General features: G+C 31.1%; 2 protein-coding genes across 4 annotated transcripts; one reads left to right on the plus strand and one right to left on the minus strand.

Moving 5' to 3' along the window:
- Positions 1-7318: 7318 nt before the first annotated feature.
- On the minus strand, positions 7319-10749 carry LOC107496575 (1-acyl-sn-glycerol-3-phosphate acyltransferase-like). Of its 3 annotated transcripts, XM_016117875.3 has the most exons (6): positions 10520-10747; positions 9602-9968; positions 9155-9304; positions 8835-8933; positions 8667-8759; positions 7319-8031 (listed from the first exon to the last, which is right to left on the minus strand). In XM_016117875.3, the coding sequence occupies exons 2-6, from the start codon at positions 9920-9922 to the stop codon at positions 7795-7797; spliced, it is 900 nt and encodes a 299-aa protein (XP_015973361.1). In that variant the 5' UTR covers positions 9923-9968; positions 10520-10747; the 3' UTR covers positions 7319-7794. The 3 variants fall into 3 exon arrangements, with proteins under 3 accessions (XP_015973361.1, XP_052107769.1, XP_020982794.1); XM_052251809.1 differs by having other exon boundaries at positions 8667-8933; positions 10520-10749; XM_021127135.2 differs by lacking the exon at positions 8835-8933 and having other exon boundaries at positions 10520-10748.
- A 3700-nt stretch (positions 10750-14449) lies between these two features.
- LOC107496458 (DEAD-box ATP-dependent RNA helicase 32) lies at positions 14450-18778 on the plus strand. Its single transcript, XM_016117711.3, has 8 exons — positions 14450-14982; positions 15476-15751; positions 16108-16431; positions 16720-16911; positions 17018-17173; positions 17372-17802; positions 17960-18117; positions 18259-18778. Exons 1-8 carry the CDS (start codon positions 14614-14616, stop codon positions 18609-18611), a joined length of 2259 nt encoding a protein of 752 aa, XP_015973197.1. The 5' UTR covers positions 14450-14613; the 3' UTR covers positions 18612-18778.
- Positions 18779-18962: the final 184 nt, after the last annotated feature.

An 18962-nucleotide genomic window follows, 5' to 3' on the forward strand; every position in this document is an offset into this window, starting at 1 on the left:
ATATTTAATGATATAAAAATTCTAATTAATTTAAACTTCAATTTATGAAACTCTATTTAATTATCCTCAACAAAATAATTTTCTTAAAATAAAATTTTGAACAATTATAATAAATTGTAAATAACTCATTATTTAATTTTCTGAAAATTTGGGTTGTTACAAGTCTCAGTACTTTTTCGCATAAATAGCTCGTTCAACTAATAATATGTTGCTCGGACGAGCGCCAAGATAAGCAGATTTCGGGCACCCTTCAACACTGAATTAATGCACTCGACAAGGTTTGTCGTCATGTGACCCTATTGATGTCCCTCGTTGAATCCCAATACCAACTGAGGTAGTTCGATGTTGTCGCACCAACATGCATATGCCTCACCTCGTTCTTGCAACCTCTTATAGTTGACGTTGTACTCTTCCACCGTTCTTGAATACCCAATGTTGACCACAAACTTTTGCAAATACGGGACCTTGAACTCCCTTAAGAAGTTGCTACCAATGTGCCGAATACAAAACATTCACCATGCTTTCGGAGGTTTTCAATCACTTTCGCTACGATTTACTGCTGCCTGGATTAACTCATGACGATCGGAGATTATACCCACGCCGTCTCTTCTTACAACATGCCTTCGTAAATTACTAAGAAAAAGTGTCACGCATCAGTGGTCTTACCCTCTATGATGGCAAAAGCAATCGGCACAATGTTCTGATTCCCGTCTTGCGCAACTGCAACCAAAAGGCAACTTTATATTTACCGTATAGGTGGGTGTCGTCAACTTGAACTAGCGGCTTGCAATATTTGAAGGCTCTAATACATGGATTGAAACTCCAGAATATCCAATGAAGTATTCTAACACCCGCCACCTCTTCACTCCCGTTATACATGGGTCGTGTTTCTATTTGGACTTGCGAACCAGGCATCTTTTGAATCATTGCGGAGAACCACATACAATGGCAAAGCTCCGTAAGATTCTTCCCATCCACCGAAAATTTTCGCTATCGACTTCTGCTTCACCAACAAAGTCTTTCGGTAACTAATAGTGTAGTTGAATCTTGCCTAGACTTTTACAATTATAGATTTCACCTTTATGGATGGGTCGAATTCAACCAATGGCTTCATAGGCTCAGCAATTGTGTTCGAGTCCAACTTGGAGTGATCTTGTGAGATTGTTCCCATGGAACACGTGTGCCTCTCATTATATCTCTGAATCTCCCAGCGAGCTTTCTTCTGTATCAAGCTGGCTCGAACAAGCCAATCGTACCCACGTCCATAACTCTTGCATTTTGTATAGAACGTCCATGGCTCAAATTCGTAAACAACGTAATCGACTCCTCTGGAGATAATATAACTCCGAATTGTCGCAACGACTAATTTTCTAGAATCGTATTCCATTCCGATCCTCAACTCCCCGTCCTTAGGGTCAACAACAACTATAACAAGAATAATTTGTTGCCCATCGATCCGTCAAAACAAAATTAATGAAACATACTAACCACTGCTCACGTACCTATGTTCGTATATTCGGAAAACTCCGATGCATGCATGGCGTCAAGATCCAAACTACACATAAAAGGTGGAACATCCATCGGTTGACTAACAGCTTCATCTCCCCCATCGTCACCAGCTTCATACGTAGCTTTAAACTCCTCGTTGCTATCATTGTTCATTCCTTCGCACGCTTCAATTCTGTCATCTTGCACATTTGGGTCATGTTAAACTTCATCCATAGTTAAATGTTTAAACTCAACATACAAGTCAATCTTTAGATGTTGCACCTGAATTTGCTGGTGAATATGAATCATCCGTGAATACTTGTTTCGTCAACGATCGGCATAACCTCAAACTGTATCAGGTCACCAAATATGACAACCGGACTATGATAGAGAATGTTGCTCATCCTCTTTAAAATATCACGCTCTATGCTTTGACAAAGCCTGTGCTATAATTTTGCGAATGTTATAATACATGGAACCACAAACAAAAATGTACTCTCACAAGCAAAGCTCACGCCATCATATGTATTGCGTATAACATTACCGTCGTGGTAAACCACTATATTTGCAGTGCCCTCCATGACACCAATAGTAGAGAAAATACCTCTCTCGCAATGTAAAAAAATAGTAATGAGCTCTGATTTTTATAGACAAAGGACTTAACTCAACATATTTAAATATATATTTTATATATTTAAAATTAAAATAAACATGTTTAATACAATATGTTAATATGTATTGTTTACATATATTATTTACATGTATATAAAATATAATATTTGATGTCATGTATTGTTTAAATATGTTGAATATATTTTATTTAATGTATTATTAAAACTTATATTGAATATATATTAAAGTAAGTATGTTGTGTATTTCAAATAGAATCAAAAATTTTAATATATTTAAATATATTTATAGCAATTTACTTAAATAAAATGGATGGGAGAAATTTTTACTCAAATGCACCGATTGAGAAATTTACCTAAATAAAATGGATAGGAGAAATCTTTGCTCTTTTTTATTCTTCGGTAATTACTTATTGACTATCCTGATATTTATACTTATCTTCACATAATATTTTATGTACATATTGATTCACATAACATTTTTGAATTTTTTTTAGTTATTTTTAAAGTGTTATTCACTTTTAAGTTTAACTAAAATTAATAATTTAATATAAATTAATAAATTATTTTATTTTATTAATTAAAATTACGATGTCATTGTTATAATTTCTCCGTTCAACTAATTATAATAATACAAAAAAATTATTTTTTTGAAATTTTAAAAAATATGAATGCAATGATCTTTGACTTACATGACTTAGGATTCAAAGATAATTTTTTAAATGCTTATTGATTGGAACTAAAAAAAATATTGTAAAAATATTGCATAAATTTTTACCGGTGTGTATATAGTTTTCTTCCTCATAAACCGTGCCAAGTAACAAAAATTTATGCATACAAATATCTCTTCATAAACCGTGCCTAGTTACAATGGTTTATGATCAAACAACTCTCTTCATAAACGTGGTAACTTACCACAGTTTATGTGTAATCCTTTAAAACGTGGTATGTTACCACAGATTACATAAAACAATAACAGGACACGCAAGTAAAAGAATTTTAATTGTTGCATTTGAGTAAAGATTTCTCCCATCCATTTTATTTAGATAAATTGCCCATATATTTAAGTATATATTTTATATGTAATATTACAAGTATTTAAAATATTTTAATTTTGAACATATATTTAAATATCTTTAAATTTTAGTAATTTGTAATATTATTTGATGTGTTATTTAATATATTATTATTTAAATAATAATTTTAATATGTAAATAATATATATGTAATATTATTTAAATATTTATTTATTTAATGTTATCAAGGCATTTATAAGTGCATTGTGTAAAGTAAATTTTTCAATCTGATATATTTGATAGAATTTACTATTCTGTAATTTAATTTCAATTTGAATCACAATGAAGATGTCTTGATTCTATATTTTTTAAATTCTGAAATAAATCAAAAAACATAATCAATAATAATAAATAAATAAACAAAAAAATTAATTACATATGATAGATGCCCAAGATATTTAACAATCTTATTTGATAAAGAAAATTTTGGTAAATAAACTAATAAATTAAAGACAATTTTATACGGTCGGATTTTATCTTGTATAGTTAATTTTATCAATATTTTTATTTTTTGTAAATATGTTTAGTAGTTTAGTCATTTTATGAGAGATAGTTTCATAATATATTAAATTTGTATGATTAAAAAAAATAAAATACAATTTTATAGTGTTTATTCTTTTAACTAAATGTTTGAATATTAGCTTAATTTATTCATAAATTTGTGCATTATCAAAGAATTTGTATAAAAAATAAATATATTAAATATAAAATTATTTATTTGAGTAAAAGAGTAATAATTATAGACACTCTTAAATATTTTTCCATTTTTTTTCTTTTCTTTTCTTTCCCTTTCTTTCTCTAGTCAAACATCTCACACACACTACGATAGGAAGGATTTCTAAACTACCTCCTAACTAAGGTTGGGTATGGAGCAACCCAATTTGAAGCAAGACATTATTGTGATTATTGCTATCTATAAAGTTGGTCCATATGCTAAAAAACACTAACTTTTATTGCTTGTTGTGACTTGTGAACTCTTCTTCAGTTAATAACTATAAAATAATAAAACCCACTAAAGTCTAAGAGAATATACCCTAATCATAATGGAATAATGCAAAGCTAAATTCACTAAAATTTGATGTATAGAAGTGTATATAATTGTACTCTCTGACTCTCTCTATTTTGTTCCTTTTTTGTACTTTTGGTTCACTATAAAGGGGTTCTTTTTCTTGAGGTCTTTGTACCAAAAGAAAATTGTGTCATGCCTCTTTAATTTATTGTTCAAGGAAATTATAATCTTTGTGATAAGTCCATTTTTTTATGAGGATGCTAAAGGTTTTTCTTTTAAAAAAAATATATTTTAAAGAAAAGAAAATAATTTGATGTAATTAATAATAAATAAAGGCGTGTATTTTTTAATAATATAATAGTCAGAATTTTTATTTAACATTTAAATTTACGATTTAAATTTTATTAGAATTTAATATTTAATATTTTTTACTTTCATATAAATCTTAATTTTTCTGTCTTAAGATCAATCTCAAGTAATCTAGAGTTCTATACAAATTAATTACTGATAATTAACTCTCAAATAAACTAATTTATAAGACAATATATACTATTAATGTTACTCACTTTGCTCATTCTTCTTCACAAATGCATAAGTTCAAATCTATTGAAAGATTTGAGGACTTCATTTGTTCTAAAAAATTCTCAAAGAATACAATTTCACAGAATAATACTCTATCTTATTCAACAATTATTTCTATGTTTATTATTTTTTAAAATTATGTGGCATTAGAATAAATCCTTATACTAATTAAGTTGTACACTTAGGTACATAGGTGTTGCCCCACACATACATAGTATCTATCAAACTTGAAAATCTAGTAGGTTTTTCCTCAATGCTGACGTTTGATTAATATCTTATCATGTTTAAAGTTCGAACCAATCACTTTCAATGATTTATTAATCACTACTCATTTTATGTATATACTTGATACCGTATATTCTCCTTTTTCCCATTTTTGTGCTCTTAGCATCCCACGTGTTCCTCACATCATTTTGTTTTGTTTTACAAAACACATCAAAATCAAATACCAAAAAAGATCAATATCATTCACTCCTTTTCTATGGATCCTAATCCATCACCCAAGTTCACAATTCATTTTAATATTTAATTATTTATTATATCTTGTGCATTTAAGGAAATAATAATCAAAGAGTAATTTACATAAATAAAATGAATGAAAGAAATTATTACACAAATACAACATTATGAAAAACTAGATATAAATGCAACAAATCTAATTATATGTAATTTGTGACACCCTAACGCGGAACCTGAATACACGTAATCCGTTACACCCTGTCGCAGATTACGTTGAGAAGCTAAAAACACATAAACTGTTACACCCTGTAGCAATTTATGAATAGATGGGCCCAAAGCGTATTCCTCTACACTCTATAGTGGATTATGAAGAGAGTGAAAGTTTTGGAACATATTCACGAATACAGTACAATAATAACAACCCATGATGCAAAATATACGAAGTTATACAAATATACTCGTCATAAGCAATAAGTCGTACAGATATAATAGCCACCAGGCATTAACACTAACACAAAATAAATTACCACATAAGTCATACAAATATAATAGTCACAAGTCATTAACACTAATAGAGAATAAATAAGTCATAAGTCATACAAATAGGTCAGAACTAACACTAAACTAACACCCAAAAACGTAAATAACTACATGAAAAAATAAAATTAAAAAACTAGAAGTACAAACACTACAAGTCCTACGAACTACCAGTTACGGTGGAGCCTCTTTGGAGGCAAGATCTACACGTGTGCCCAGGCTGTCTGCAAAGCCCGCATCGCTTCGGTCGGTTAGGGTCGGCCTCATCCATGTTGTTCCGGATTCTGGTAGACCTCGGTCGCCCATCACGACAACGCCTCAAGCTAAGATCCGGAGTAACAGTCGGACCATCATAAGGTGGCCAAAGTCTCTCTGGTATTGGCGGCACAAAACCCATCTGGTACACCCTGAATACTTTCTGTATGGTGTAGACTTCGTCGACATAGATAGACCAATCAAGCCGTGACTGGGCACAACATGCAATCGCATGGCAACATGGATAATGGAGAGTTTGAAAGTATCCACAGTCGCATGTACGATCCTGAAGAAAAACTCGATACGTCCCAAGTGAAAAGGTCCCGGTCGGTGCCGTCTCGGCAACTATATACTCAGACTGGTGTCTTTCGAATAGGGTGACAGTGAAGCACCTGGAGTCCTGGAGTCTCTCAAGTTGCGCTCCATCGCCTTCATAAAAGACTGGCAAAATTTGGCACCACTGGCCAACTAAGCCTATGCCATTTGATCACGAATTACAAACAACTCCGCTAGCCGACCATGACTTCACCAAGACAGTAATCGAAAGATTCCGTATACCCTTCCATTCTCTTCATAATCTGCTAGAGGGTGTAGCGGAATACGCTTTGGGCCCATCTGTTCATAAATCGCTACAGGGTGTAGTAGTTTATGTGTTTTTAGCTTCTCAACATAATTCACGACAAGGTATAATGAATTACGTGTATTCAGATTCCGCGTTAGAGTATCGCGAATTATATATCATTGAGTTTGTTGCATTTATGTCTAATTTTTTAGAATATTATATTTACGTAACAGTTTCTTTCATTTATTTTATTTATGTAAATTGTCGATAATCAAACCTATTCCTAACAAATAATAATTGTATCACAAGGCATTTTTTGATGAAATTATGATATTTATTCCCTAAATTTTCATTTGGCTTAGCCAGTCCAAGTGGTCTTTTAATGAAATATAATATAAATTTAAATTTTTACATATATTTACTCAGATATGTTACTACATTATAAAAAATAATTAATTTTTAAATTTATTATTTAAAAACTATATAAATACAATAAATTAATTAAATGATAGTATAAACCTATTTACACTATTAGTACATTAAAATTATGATGTCTTAAGTTTTTTTTTATAAAAAAAAAGAATAATTTTAAATTTAGAAAAATAATTTGATTGAAGACATAAATAAAGTGATGGAGCCACTTGATTTTAAAAACAAATATTCATTCTGTGATGAATTAGGCCTGAAATAAAAATAAAAAATAAGAGAAAACCATGATAAATACACTCATAAGGGAGATGAATCTTGTATTGCATGATTTGAACATATGGAATCTGGTTGAACAAGCGTTATACAATATACAAGAATCAACACATTGACCAAATTGCTCAAAAACATTTAATTAATTTACATGTGAAGATGAATCCTAAGATTAAGGATTTCTATCTAAGCTTATTGTAAAAGATATTATAACTATATATTATAACTTCTTATAATTTAGAGGAACACACTCATGCTTTTATGAAAAGAGGTACCTCACCTAAGAATTTATGCGAGAAATATTTGTATGTTCTTACATAATATTTAATGCGTGCTCTAGTAACATTTACACTCGCTTATTCTAAATACTTTGTTTAACTCTAAACTATTTTAGACGAAAAATAAGTGAGTGTAAATATTACTAGAGCGCGCAATAAATCTTCTTTAGAAACATGCAATCATTTCTAGATTTGGTGTGGACTATGACTATGAACCTTTTTAGGCCAAAGGCCTCTGAGTCTCAGGAAGTTGTGCAGCATACAAGTCATGAACCATTTTGACATAGTCATCGATCTTCTCGGCCTTCCAATTTTCGGTGCTTATCGGAGGAAGATACTTGACGGCGAGAGGTGTCGGTCGGACATGTAAACTGCCTTTCCTCCACGCCTGATGAGTACCGGTGAGGACCATCGGAACGATAGGAAGGCGCGTTTGTAGGGCCAAATGGACAAAACCCTACAAAAGATTTCAAGGAAAAATGAGTCTGAACTCTGAAGAACAAGTACATAACCACAAAGGTGGAAACTCAAGTGCAGTCAACTTCACGTGAAGTTTATAACTGAAAGCCGTTAGATGATTTGACTGATTTGACTAAATTTTCATCTAACGACTATTAGCTATCAACTTCACGTGAAGTCGACTGCACCTGAGTTTTCACCAACCACAAATCATTGCAGCATCAAATTGTCCAAATCATTGTTTATCAAAATTCAGCAATAGATGATAACCTTCTCATGAATCAACTTCTAGATGAGAAAACAACATTTTAAGATTGACAAACTCTATAATATATTGAAGTCTCTTTCTTGAGAATAAATTATGTAAGACTATACCTTCTAGTGCATAAAAGGACAACATGGTAATCATAATCATAATCATAATCTTCATCCAACTCATTGATAGCAACTACTACAATACCATAATCTATATCCCTATCCGAAGAAAAATTGATTTTTTAAGTTGACATACCAAGTCAAGTTTAAGAAGAACAAACCTCCAAGTAAATAGAGGCCAAAAGTAGCACCAAAATTGGCTATTAGAATGAAAAGAAAGTGAGGTTAGAGCAGTTAGTTATTTAGTTAGTTAGTTACTTTTTTGAAAGGAAGTAGTCGTCCATTCTTCGACCTGGTACCCTCCGGAAAGATTATTAGGGACAGATTGTTTCTTACAACTGCACGAGCCGCCTGAAAATCGCAACGATTCGAAATTGAAACCTTATATAAATGTGGGGAAAATGATGCAGGGTAAATAATACTTACCTCTTTCATGGACTCAATAGCTGAGGTTGGATTGGATCGGTCTATTCGAAGATGATTGGCCAAAACATAAAGTTGCCCAAATAGAGGATACCATACTATCTGCATATATTTTCTGAAACTTTGAATGCAATTTTTTTAATAGAAAACTTAATTTAGATGACAATAGTTTCATTTTTCAAATACTGCGTAGTGTCTTAATGCACATCTGATTTCACAAATTCTAAGTGATGCACTGCAAGATGCCACTTATCTTAGCTATTTTCGACCATGCATTCATCGATCCGAAGGAACATTCTTGAACCTCAAGCATCAAAACATACCTCTTTCTTGGCAATACCAACAGTGCCTGTAGGAGTCAACCACATTATAAGAAAAATGTCAATTGGGGAAGCATGGTTACTGATATAAATCGCCCTTTCGTTATTGTACTCAGCACCTTCAATCTTTATAGGATTACCAAGAATCCACATCTGCAACCAAAATCTGAAATATCAGTCATATTTTCCACATCTATTACTAGTAATTCGACTAATCCGACAAGAAACTGTTGTTGCCTCTCCTAGCATGGGGGTTTTTATTCGTCCCTAGGACTCGAAACAAGACTACTAGGAAGGCAACAAGTTTTCTTACGACTCGACCAACCCAATATTGGTGCAAAATTATGAACAAACATAACTATGCTACTTCAAAATATATATTATAAGAATCAATCAACAAAATGAACAACATAGAAATTTTTAGCAGCTATGCACAACATTGAAACTTACCAGCATTCTACCAGTGACATGGCCATAAATATTGCCTTGCCGAATCCTCTCGTAAGGCCATGGTATAAGCACAACCATGATCAATGCCCATATGAATGTTGTGACCATCATAGACACAAAACATGTCACAATCCTGATCCAAGAAATGATTGACGAAACCCACCCGTTGTCATCCATATATACATCCTTCTTAAGCCAGAGTTCCGGTTTTTCTTTAACCAAAATTTTTTGAGCTTCTTCCACTCTTAGACCAGAGCTTGTATCTAAGAAGCTCTCCAACCTTCTATTCCTCAAAAGGGCACCACCACCACTACTTTCCATCACAAAAAAAAAAATCTCTGAAAATTTTGGTACTAATTGAATCCACCTGAACAGGGCAAAAACAGAACAATTCAGAAAATAGTTTCTCTTCAAAAATTCAATTTCAGTGTGCTGGTTGGAGAAACCATGCACTTCACATAGAACACACTTCATTGGCTACAATCTATTATTCTATTACCAAACATCCTTTGACTTGAAAGTTCCTGAATATTCCACAAGTCTTCGGAAAAAACCATAAAATAATTTGATAAAAAAAAAAAAAAGCTCAATGCGAAGACTCTGTGAATTAAAAGTAAACCAAAAACATACTCTAAGGAACCGATATAGTTCTGTTCCTTTATCATGAAACTGAATGGATATAAGTTAAAACCAAAAGCATAAAATTTCCCATCAGTTCCGGGAAAATAATAAACTTCAAAAGACTCAAACTTTACCATGACCATGAAAAATGAACAAATGGGGTGTCTTTATTTTTCTCTATTATGTCACCAACACATTGTTTTTCAGATTTTATTTTTTTTCATTTTCTCAGTTGCCAAACACATTCAATAAGAACATTGATAAGAGTAAGAGGCACCAAACAAAACCCATTCTCACCAAGTAAATAAATAAGTTCACTTCCTTCTCTCTAATCCCAAAAGCTGCAGCAGAGAGAAAAGCTCAGAAGGGAAAACATGAAGCAAAGCCAGCACAAGCCATTCTCTTTCAATTCAAAGTGTTTGTTGTGAACAGAAAAAGTGTGTCAAGAAAATAAAACGTATAGTATAACGCTATCAAGGAAACTGAAATTTGTGTGTGTCTCATAACTGAGATGAGATGATGAATCACTATATATAGTATATCTAATTTATTTATAAATATATATTGTTGAAGGAATGGAACAAAACAAAGCAAACATACACAACTCATCAGTCATCACGAGCCTTAAAAGTTGAAACGCTTGGCTTCTGATTTTCGGTCACTTTTTTTTATTAATTAATTAATTATCAATTCGTTATATTTAATTTTTTTATTGTATTATTTTGTGTGTAAGTTTGTTTAATGCAATGTGGGGTTTGTGTTGGATTGGGACTGGATCATTGGATTGTACTAGAAACTAAGATGAGATGAGATTTGTGTTATTGTTTTTGACTTGTTTTTGTTATGAGAATTTGGTTTTTGTTTTTGAGCCACATGCACTTGGACTACATCAATTGAAAATTGAACATCATGTGTCAATTCTTCTTTGTTTACTTTTGTGTTTCGCTTTCCAACTCATTTGACAATTTATTATTGGTTTGTTGTTCTAGTTTTGTAAAATTTTTAATTATGTTTTTATATTTATTTTTAATTAGGTTCATGCATTATTTTTTTTAATTAGGTCTTTTTCAGTAATAATTAGTTTAATTTATAAGGACTCAACTAAAAAAAATATTAGTGCAATGGCCAAAATAAAAGAAAAAAAATGTAAAAATTCAATTAAAATAAAAAAAATTAGTGCAAGAACTTAATTGAAAAGAAAAAAAAGTACAACAACTTAATTAAAAATTTTGCAAAACTATAGGATCAATAGAGTAATTAAACTTTTATTATTTATTCACAATTTCAACCCTTAAGAAGTAGTAGTACTCTATTCGTGGAAAAATTTAATGAGAATATTTATTTTTAATTTTTTTAGATTTTAATTTTGATACATCGATAATATAAATTATTTATAATAATCGTACAATTATATTTATTTTTTTACTATTTACGCAGTTAATATAAAAAATAATTATTTTTTATAATGTAATATTACATAATTAAATATACGTGTAAAATTATTTTATACTCACAATACATTAAATTAAATTCTTTTTATTAAAGGTTTTGGGCCGAACAAAATATACCTTCAACTAATTACTTTTATTTAAAATTTGATCCTTTATATTAATATGTTTTTATTTACGAATCATTTTCTCTTTACAATTTCCAACTAATCTTACTTTAATTTGATGGAGCAAATAATTTTTCATTATAAAATAGTGAGTGGTTTAGACCAAATTATTGCAATTGTTATAGTGTAATAGATGATAGTATTATGTATACACAAAAAGTTAACTATTAATTAGTTATTGTATATAGAAATATATACTTAATATTTTATATAAAAAAATAACTACTATAAATAAGTCTAATTATTCATTTATTACAGATTTAATTACTTTATTATGATAGATTTGATTATGTCTTTTATGGTAAATTATTTAGTTAAAAAGTAAGAATTCAATTAATATATATCTGATTTGTTGACTAATGTAGATAAAACATTGTTGTATAATATATAAAGATGAATACCATTTAAAAATATTGTAGTGTTGATAATAATTTTATTGAAAATATTTTGTCTACTGTCCTAAATAGGCGAGATTTAATGCTTTAAAATTTTTAAATTTTTCTTTGCCAATAAATCAAATGCCATAGCAAGTCATATAGTAGTATTAAATTCTCATTAATCAATTGGGTCAACTAGTCAAACTGGGAATAAATTTTCTCAATTTTTTCTAATAGTTAAGAGAGGAAAATTTGATTTTTTATAAATTTTATATGTAAGATGAAAAATAAATATAAAAAAATAAAAAATAAAAAATTATATTTTATATTTTTAATTTTATTTTTAAAATAATTGAGAGAATTTATTTTCAGTCAAACTCGATTATGAGTTTTGGATTCTTCGGCAACAACAATACTTTTTAGGTATTCAAAATTGATATTATTGGTTACAAAAATCAAGTGTTAATTCTATTATTTTGAGATATATGTTATTTATGATATTCTTCTTTGATTATTACTAGAATTTTTTATTTTTTATATTGTATTATTAAGTGTGAAATTCTCTATGATGGACTAAATTATGTGTTAAACATTGCTATGATTATTTACAAAACGTCAATGACGTTTTGTATTTTTACAACTAAAATAATTTTTTTTTATCGACGTTTTGTCTTTTAATAATTAAAATAATATTTTTTATTACAAAACGTCAGTGACATTTTATTCTTTTATAATTAAAAAATTATTTTATTACAAAAAATTAATAACGTTTTGTGCTATTATCACAATTATGTAAAACACTAAAATAATCAAATACTTTTGTATTTCACATTAAAATTAATCATATATAAATTTTTTAGCCACTATTACTATATGATTTACTACATTTATAGAATTAACTTTATTTTTACACATTAGTTTCTAATAAATATAATTAAGAGTCTTACAAATACGTGGCACATAACTTTACATTTTAAAAATATTATAAAAAATATTTTACTAAAAGAATATTTTTTGTTTAACTTTTAAATACATTGAATATATTAAAAAATTTTTAAAAAATATTATTATACTATTAAAATATGTCTTTAAGACACAAAATTGCTAAATTTATATAATTAACAAAAATAATGCAATTGAGACATGTTTAAAAGTTACTTAAGAAATAAAACATTTCAATAATTCTTGTGTTGATGACCACGATTATTGAATGTTCAAATAATTTTTTTTTTTTTTGTTGTCTAATGTTAAAATATCTTAATAATTATTGATGACATTCACTTAATTATAAAGAGAATTTAGAAGTAATTTTTTTTGTAAAGATTAAAGATATAAAAGGAATTGAAGATCAAGTATTAAAAACACCGACCTTATTACTCCTGCATAATATAATAGATCTCATGTATTCTTAGTTTTATTCTACGCCCACCTTCAATAATTGAGAATGGTTAAATAATTTGATTAATTTGATTAAATTTTTATCTAACGATTCTTAATTATTAAATTTACGTAAAATTAACTGTACTTAAATTTTTATTTATTTTAAGTCCAATATTAAAAAAAATGTTGATCCTAATCATTTGAGTAGTTGTCAATTAAGTATTCGAGCTTCATTTAAGACTTAAGTCTATAAATTTTTTTTAAGGTAAAAACTCATATAATTATTCTCATATGAAGTTAATATTTAAAAATAATTAAATAATTTAATAAATTTGACTAAATAATTATCTAACATTTTTAATTTTTAATTTCACATAAAGATAATTCACCTTTTTTCATCTGTATCTCGAGATGAAATTTATTTGCATATTCAATCAAGTGATTTGATTATTGGACAATTGGTTTATGGATTTGTTGACGGAAAAGATTATGATAGCTAATAAATACGCTTATTACAAACAATTTATTAACTTCATAGATTTAAAATTCATCTAAAGATAATGTCATTCGAAAAGTAATATCCTTACATTTACACTTTTTATAATAAATAGTTTTGATACTAATATTTTCTTAACTAAATACACATTTTTTTTGTTTTATTAATTAAAAAATAATTTAAATACATAATTAATTAATAACAACGGTATTTGGACATGAGTATCAAGATTGTTTGGTGTATGAATAGTGTTTTTCCAAATAAAATACACAAGAACTAACTTTTAGAGTGGGTCAAGCCCATTAACACTAGTAGATACCCAACATAATTAACTAATTTGGCCCATTAGATAATTAAAAAAAAAACGTGCGAAATTATCAAAGCTGAATTCGCCGCCATTTGCAGCGGAAAAACTGTCACAAAATCACAACGTAACCTTCAACGTCACTTCAACCTTAAACCCTAAAACCCCTTTTTTTTTCACTCTCTATCGTCAAGCTTCAAGCTTCAACCTTCGTTAACAATGCGGAGACCCAAATCAAAAGATTTCCGGAAGCAACAGCGAATTTCCGAGGAGAGCGAGATTGAGCTTCTAAAATCATGGATCGAGAGCCAGAAACCAGAGTCGGGTTCCAACCCAATGTCCCTTCCTCCTTTTCCCAAAAACGCGCCAGTGGGGCGCGTAGAGGACACCGCGTTTTCGCGGTACGCTGGTGTTGGTAGGTTCCAGCAGTTACCGCTTTCGAAGAAGACGAAGGATGGGTTGAGAGCGGCGAAGTTCGTGTCGATGACGGAGATTCAGAGGGCTTCGCTGCCCCACGCTCTTTGTGGCCGAGATATTCTCGGCGCCGCCAAAACGGGTTCCGGAAAAACTCTTGCTTTCATCATCCCTGTGAGTTCTCTGCTTCAGCTTAATGCTGAGGTTTATGGAATTAATTTAAGATTTTAGGGTTCCCATTGATTTTTAATAAAAACAATATTAATAACTTACGTTTAGCTACATTAGTTCTCTTTAAGCAAAGTCTTCTCTTTTTTCTTTTTTTTTTTTTTAATTAGAGCACATGTCTAATTACATAACAAACTTAACTAAATGCCAGCTGAGCTATAACTAACAAAACTAGCACTTCATCGCTATCATAGTAGGGCTGGTTCAGACAGAACTAAAAATGTAGCATGTTTTGTATGTGATGAAGTTCTTGGTTTTGTTTAGTTTTCGGTTTCCTTTATATTGTTAAAGGGCAATTTAATAGGTATTAATTATCTGTTTTCCTATTGATGCTTGAGTTTTGGTGATAACAGTGTAAAGAGTTATTTTTTCTTTATTTTTTTAATTGTTGGATTTGGGGCTTTCTTTGATGGTTGAATTTGGTGTGAATGAATGGTAGGTGTTGGAGACGTTGTATAGAGAGAGATGGGGACCTGAGGATGGTGTTGGGAGTATTATAATATCTCCTACAAGGGAACTAGCTGGTCAGTTGTTTGATGTGTTGAAGTCTGTTGGCAAGTTCCATAATTTCAGTGCTGGTCTTCTCATTGGTGGTCGCAAGGATGTTGACATGGAGAAGGAACGAGTCAATGAGCTCAACATATTGATTTGCACTCCCGGTCGCCTACTGCAACACATGGATGGGACTCCCAATTTTGAATGTTCGCAGATGCAGGTCAATATATTCTTTTGTCTTTGCCCCCTTCTATGTGGAAACTTCCAACTTAATAATTAGTATAAGTCTTTGTATTACCTTTAGATCTGTTTCTTGTGTTTTAAATTAAATTGCAACAATTTGGTATGCCAAGATGCCTGCTCTAAGCTTCAGAAGATTCTGCTTTGTTTTGAGAAGCTACCTAAGTGATTGAGTAACAATGATCGAAAAAATATTTAATTTTTAACATGTCTCTTTAAAGTCTTAGATACTGACTTTGACTTTATCTTCCAAAACATTGAAGCTTTTTGGGGACATACTTGATCTGTCATTAGCATCTATCGATATATGCTAATGCTTAGGTGGCTTGGATACAGGTTTTGGTACTAGATGAGGCTGATCGTATTCTCGACAGTGGGTTCAAGAAGGAACTAAATGCAATCATTTCACAACTACCAAAGCGTAGACAAACCTTGCTTTTCTCAGCAACCCAGACAAAGTCAATTCAAGATCTTGCAAGACTAAGTTTGAAGGACCCAGAGTATCTGAGTGTGCATGAGGAGTCTGTGACTGCCACTCCTACACTTTTGAAGCAAATTGTGATGGAGGTTGCACTTGACCAAAAGTTAAACATGCTGTGGAGTTTCATAAAGACTCACCTTCAGTCGAAAATACTTGTTTTTCTTTCAAGTTGTAAACAGGTATCACTACTTCTCTTGAGTCAAGCAATTCTTTCTCTTGGTGGGAATGTTATATTTTAGGATTTCATATTACTTTTTTGTTATGCCACCTTAAATGTTACTGGGTCTATTGTTGCTTAGCTAGTGCTTGGCATGTCATTATTGTGGTCACTGTAATGAGTAAGCTTTTAAAGGATTTTAGTTGCATGTGCTTTACATTCTTACACCTAACTAGCCGAAACTTATTTCAATTTGAGTGAATGTGTTGATTTTAACACAATTTCATCCATCTACATCCCTTTTTCATAGGTAAAATTCGTGTTTGAAGCATTTAAAAAACTACACCCTGGCATTCCGTTGAAGTGTCTACATGGGAGGATGAAGCAGGAAAGAAGAATGGCAATCTATTCCGAGTTTTGTGAGAAGCGCTCTGTGCTCTTTTCGACTGACGTGGCAGCAAGAGGCCTTGATTTTAATAAAGCAGTTGACTGGGTTGTTCAGGTAAATCTCTTGCAGGCCTTGGAGCGGCACTAAAGGGGTGTTGAACTTATGTGCGAAAAATGTTTGTCCTTACGGTGAGGGCCTCACTTTTATCTTCTATCTGCAGGTGGATTGTCCTGAAAATGTAGCATCATACATACACAGAGTTGGCCGTACTGCTCGTTATAAATCTGTTGGAAAGTCAGTTTTATTTCTGTTGCCTTCAGAAATGCAAATGTTTGAGAAGTTAAAAGCAGCAAAAGTTCCTGTTCACTTTAATAAGGTACTCTTCTTCGAATAAATAAGAAGTTAGAAATAATTTCCAATTTGTGTTTGAACATCATGCTTGCTTGAAAGATGCCATTTTCTTAATGCACTGTATATGTATATGCACTATATTATATAATGACAATACTTTTCTTTTTAAACCAAGAAAAGTATAGGCTTACAATACTTCCATGTTTGTTGTTTTTTTTTTCAGCCAAAGAAAGAATTAGTACAACCAGTTTCGACTTTGTTGGCATCTTTACTGGTCAAGTATCCAGATCTGCAGCATCGGGCTCAAAGGGCCTTTGTCACATATTTGAGATCCATACATATACAGAAGGATAAAGAGATATTTGATGTTATGAAACTACCTATTGATGAATATTCAGCATCATTAGGCTTACCAATGACCCCCAAAATCCGTTTCCTGAACCAAAAAGGAAACCAAAAAATTAAATCTAAGGGTGCATTGGCAAAAACAATTTTAGATGAACCACAACATCAAAAAGAGGAAAATGAATTGAAGATATCCATAAAGGAGCTAGACTCAAGTGATTCTGAGGGTGAGGAAACAGAAAATGATCTTCTTTTGGCAGCTGATAACCCGAAAGAAGAAGGAAAGGCATCTGAAGATGCAGAAATCATGTATGTTATCTATTAATATGATTTTGGTAGTACTTAAAAAGTTCATGATAGTGTTGTTTCTAGGCAGTTCTATTTGTGTCAAGTCTTGGGGAGTTTCTTTCTCCATTGTTGTCCTTACTGAAACCACTGTAATTTTAATTGGTTTATTCTGGTGCAGGCCTGCAACTCGTATATTGAAGAAAAAGAAGCTCAAAATCAATGTACATCGGCCACTGGGGACTAGGGTTGTATTTGATGATGAAGGTCACACACTTCCTCCTCTAGCCAGGATTGCTGATACGCAAAGCGGCAAGGAATCATTGCTGCTTGACCCAGGTATGTCACCGCTTTAACCTAGCAGTGATAGGAACTATGTTTCACTTTTCATGTGTGTTTATGAATTATGAATTGCTTTTCTGGTTTGACATCTCACTTGAATCTAATATATTCTGCTATCTCAATTTGCATCCTTTGCAGAACAAAAAGCTGAATACTATAGAAAGATGCGCGAGGATTTGAAGAAGGCAGACAAGGAAGACAAGCTTCTGGAGCGACAACGGCGTAGAGAAAAAAGAATCAAACAGAAGATGAAGTGGAAGGAAGGAAACATGGATAAAGATGGAGATGAAGATGATGATGTTTCTGGGTCCGAATCAGATAAAGCCACGGCAAGACCGAATAAAAAGAGTAAAGTATATTTTGACAGTGACAGTGATGATGGTGAAAGAAATGAAGCCACAGGGGAGGGAGCCGTTGGTGCTGGTTCTGTTAGTTTGGAGGAGCAAGAAGCTCTAGCTTTGAAATTATTGAATTCCATGCACTCATCATAGTCACAAGGATATGCATTAGTACACATTTTCTTTCATATCAGAAGCGGGTGAAAAATAGAGCAGTTTTGTGGAACTTTGTGAATAGCATTTTTGTGAGCATAGGTTCTTGCGGCTTTTTGATTTGTAACAGCTAATTAATTCAACCAGTTCGTATTTATGAAAGTTTATTTTTACAAATCTATTGCATTGAATTTATATAAAAATTTTATAAGACAATGTAAATTGATTCATCTTTTTGAGCTTTAAATCCCAAATAAATTTATGATAGGTGTTTAAAAACCCGGACGAAGATGAATACGTATAAAATCTTAGAGTCTTTCAGTGGCATGTTTCGATCCTCTTTTCCATTAC

This window comes from Arachis duranensis, chromosome 7, assembly GCF_000817695.3.
Source record: "Arachis duranensis cultivar V14167 chromosome 7, aradu.V14167.gnm2.J7QH, whole genome shotgun sequence".
NCBI lineage: Eukaryota > Viridiplantae > Streptophyta > Magnoliopsida > Fabales > Fabaceae > Arachis > Arachis duranensis.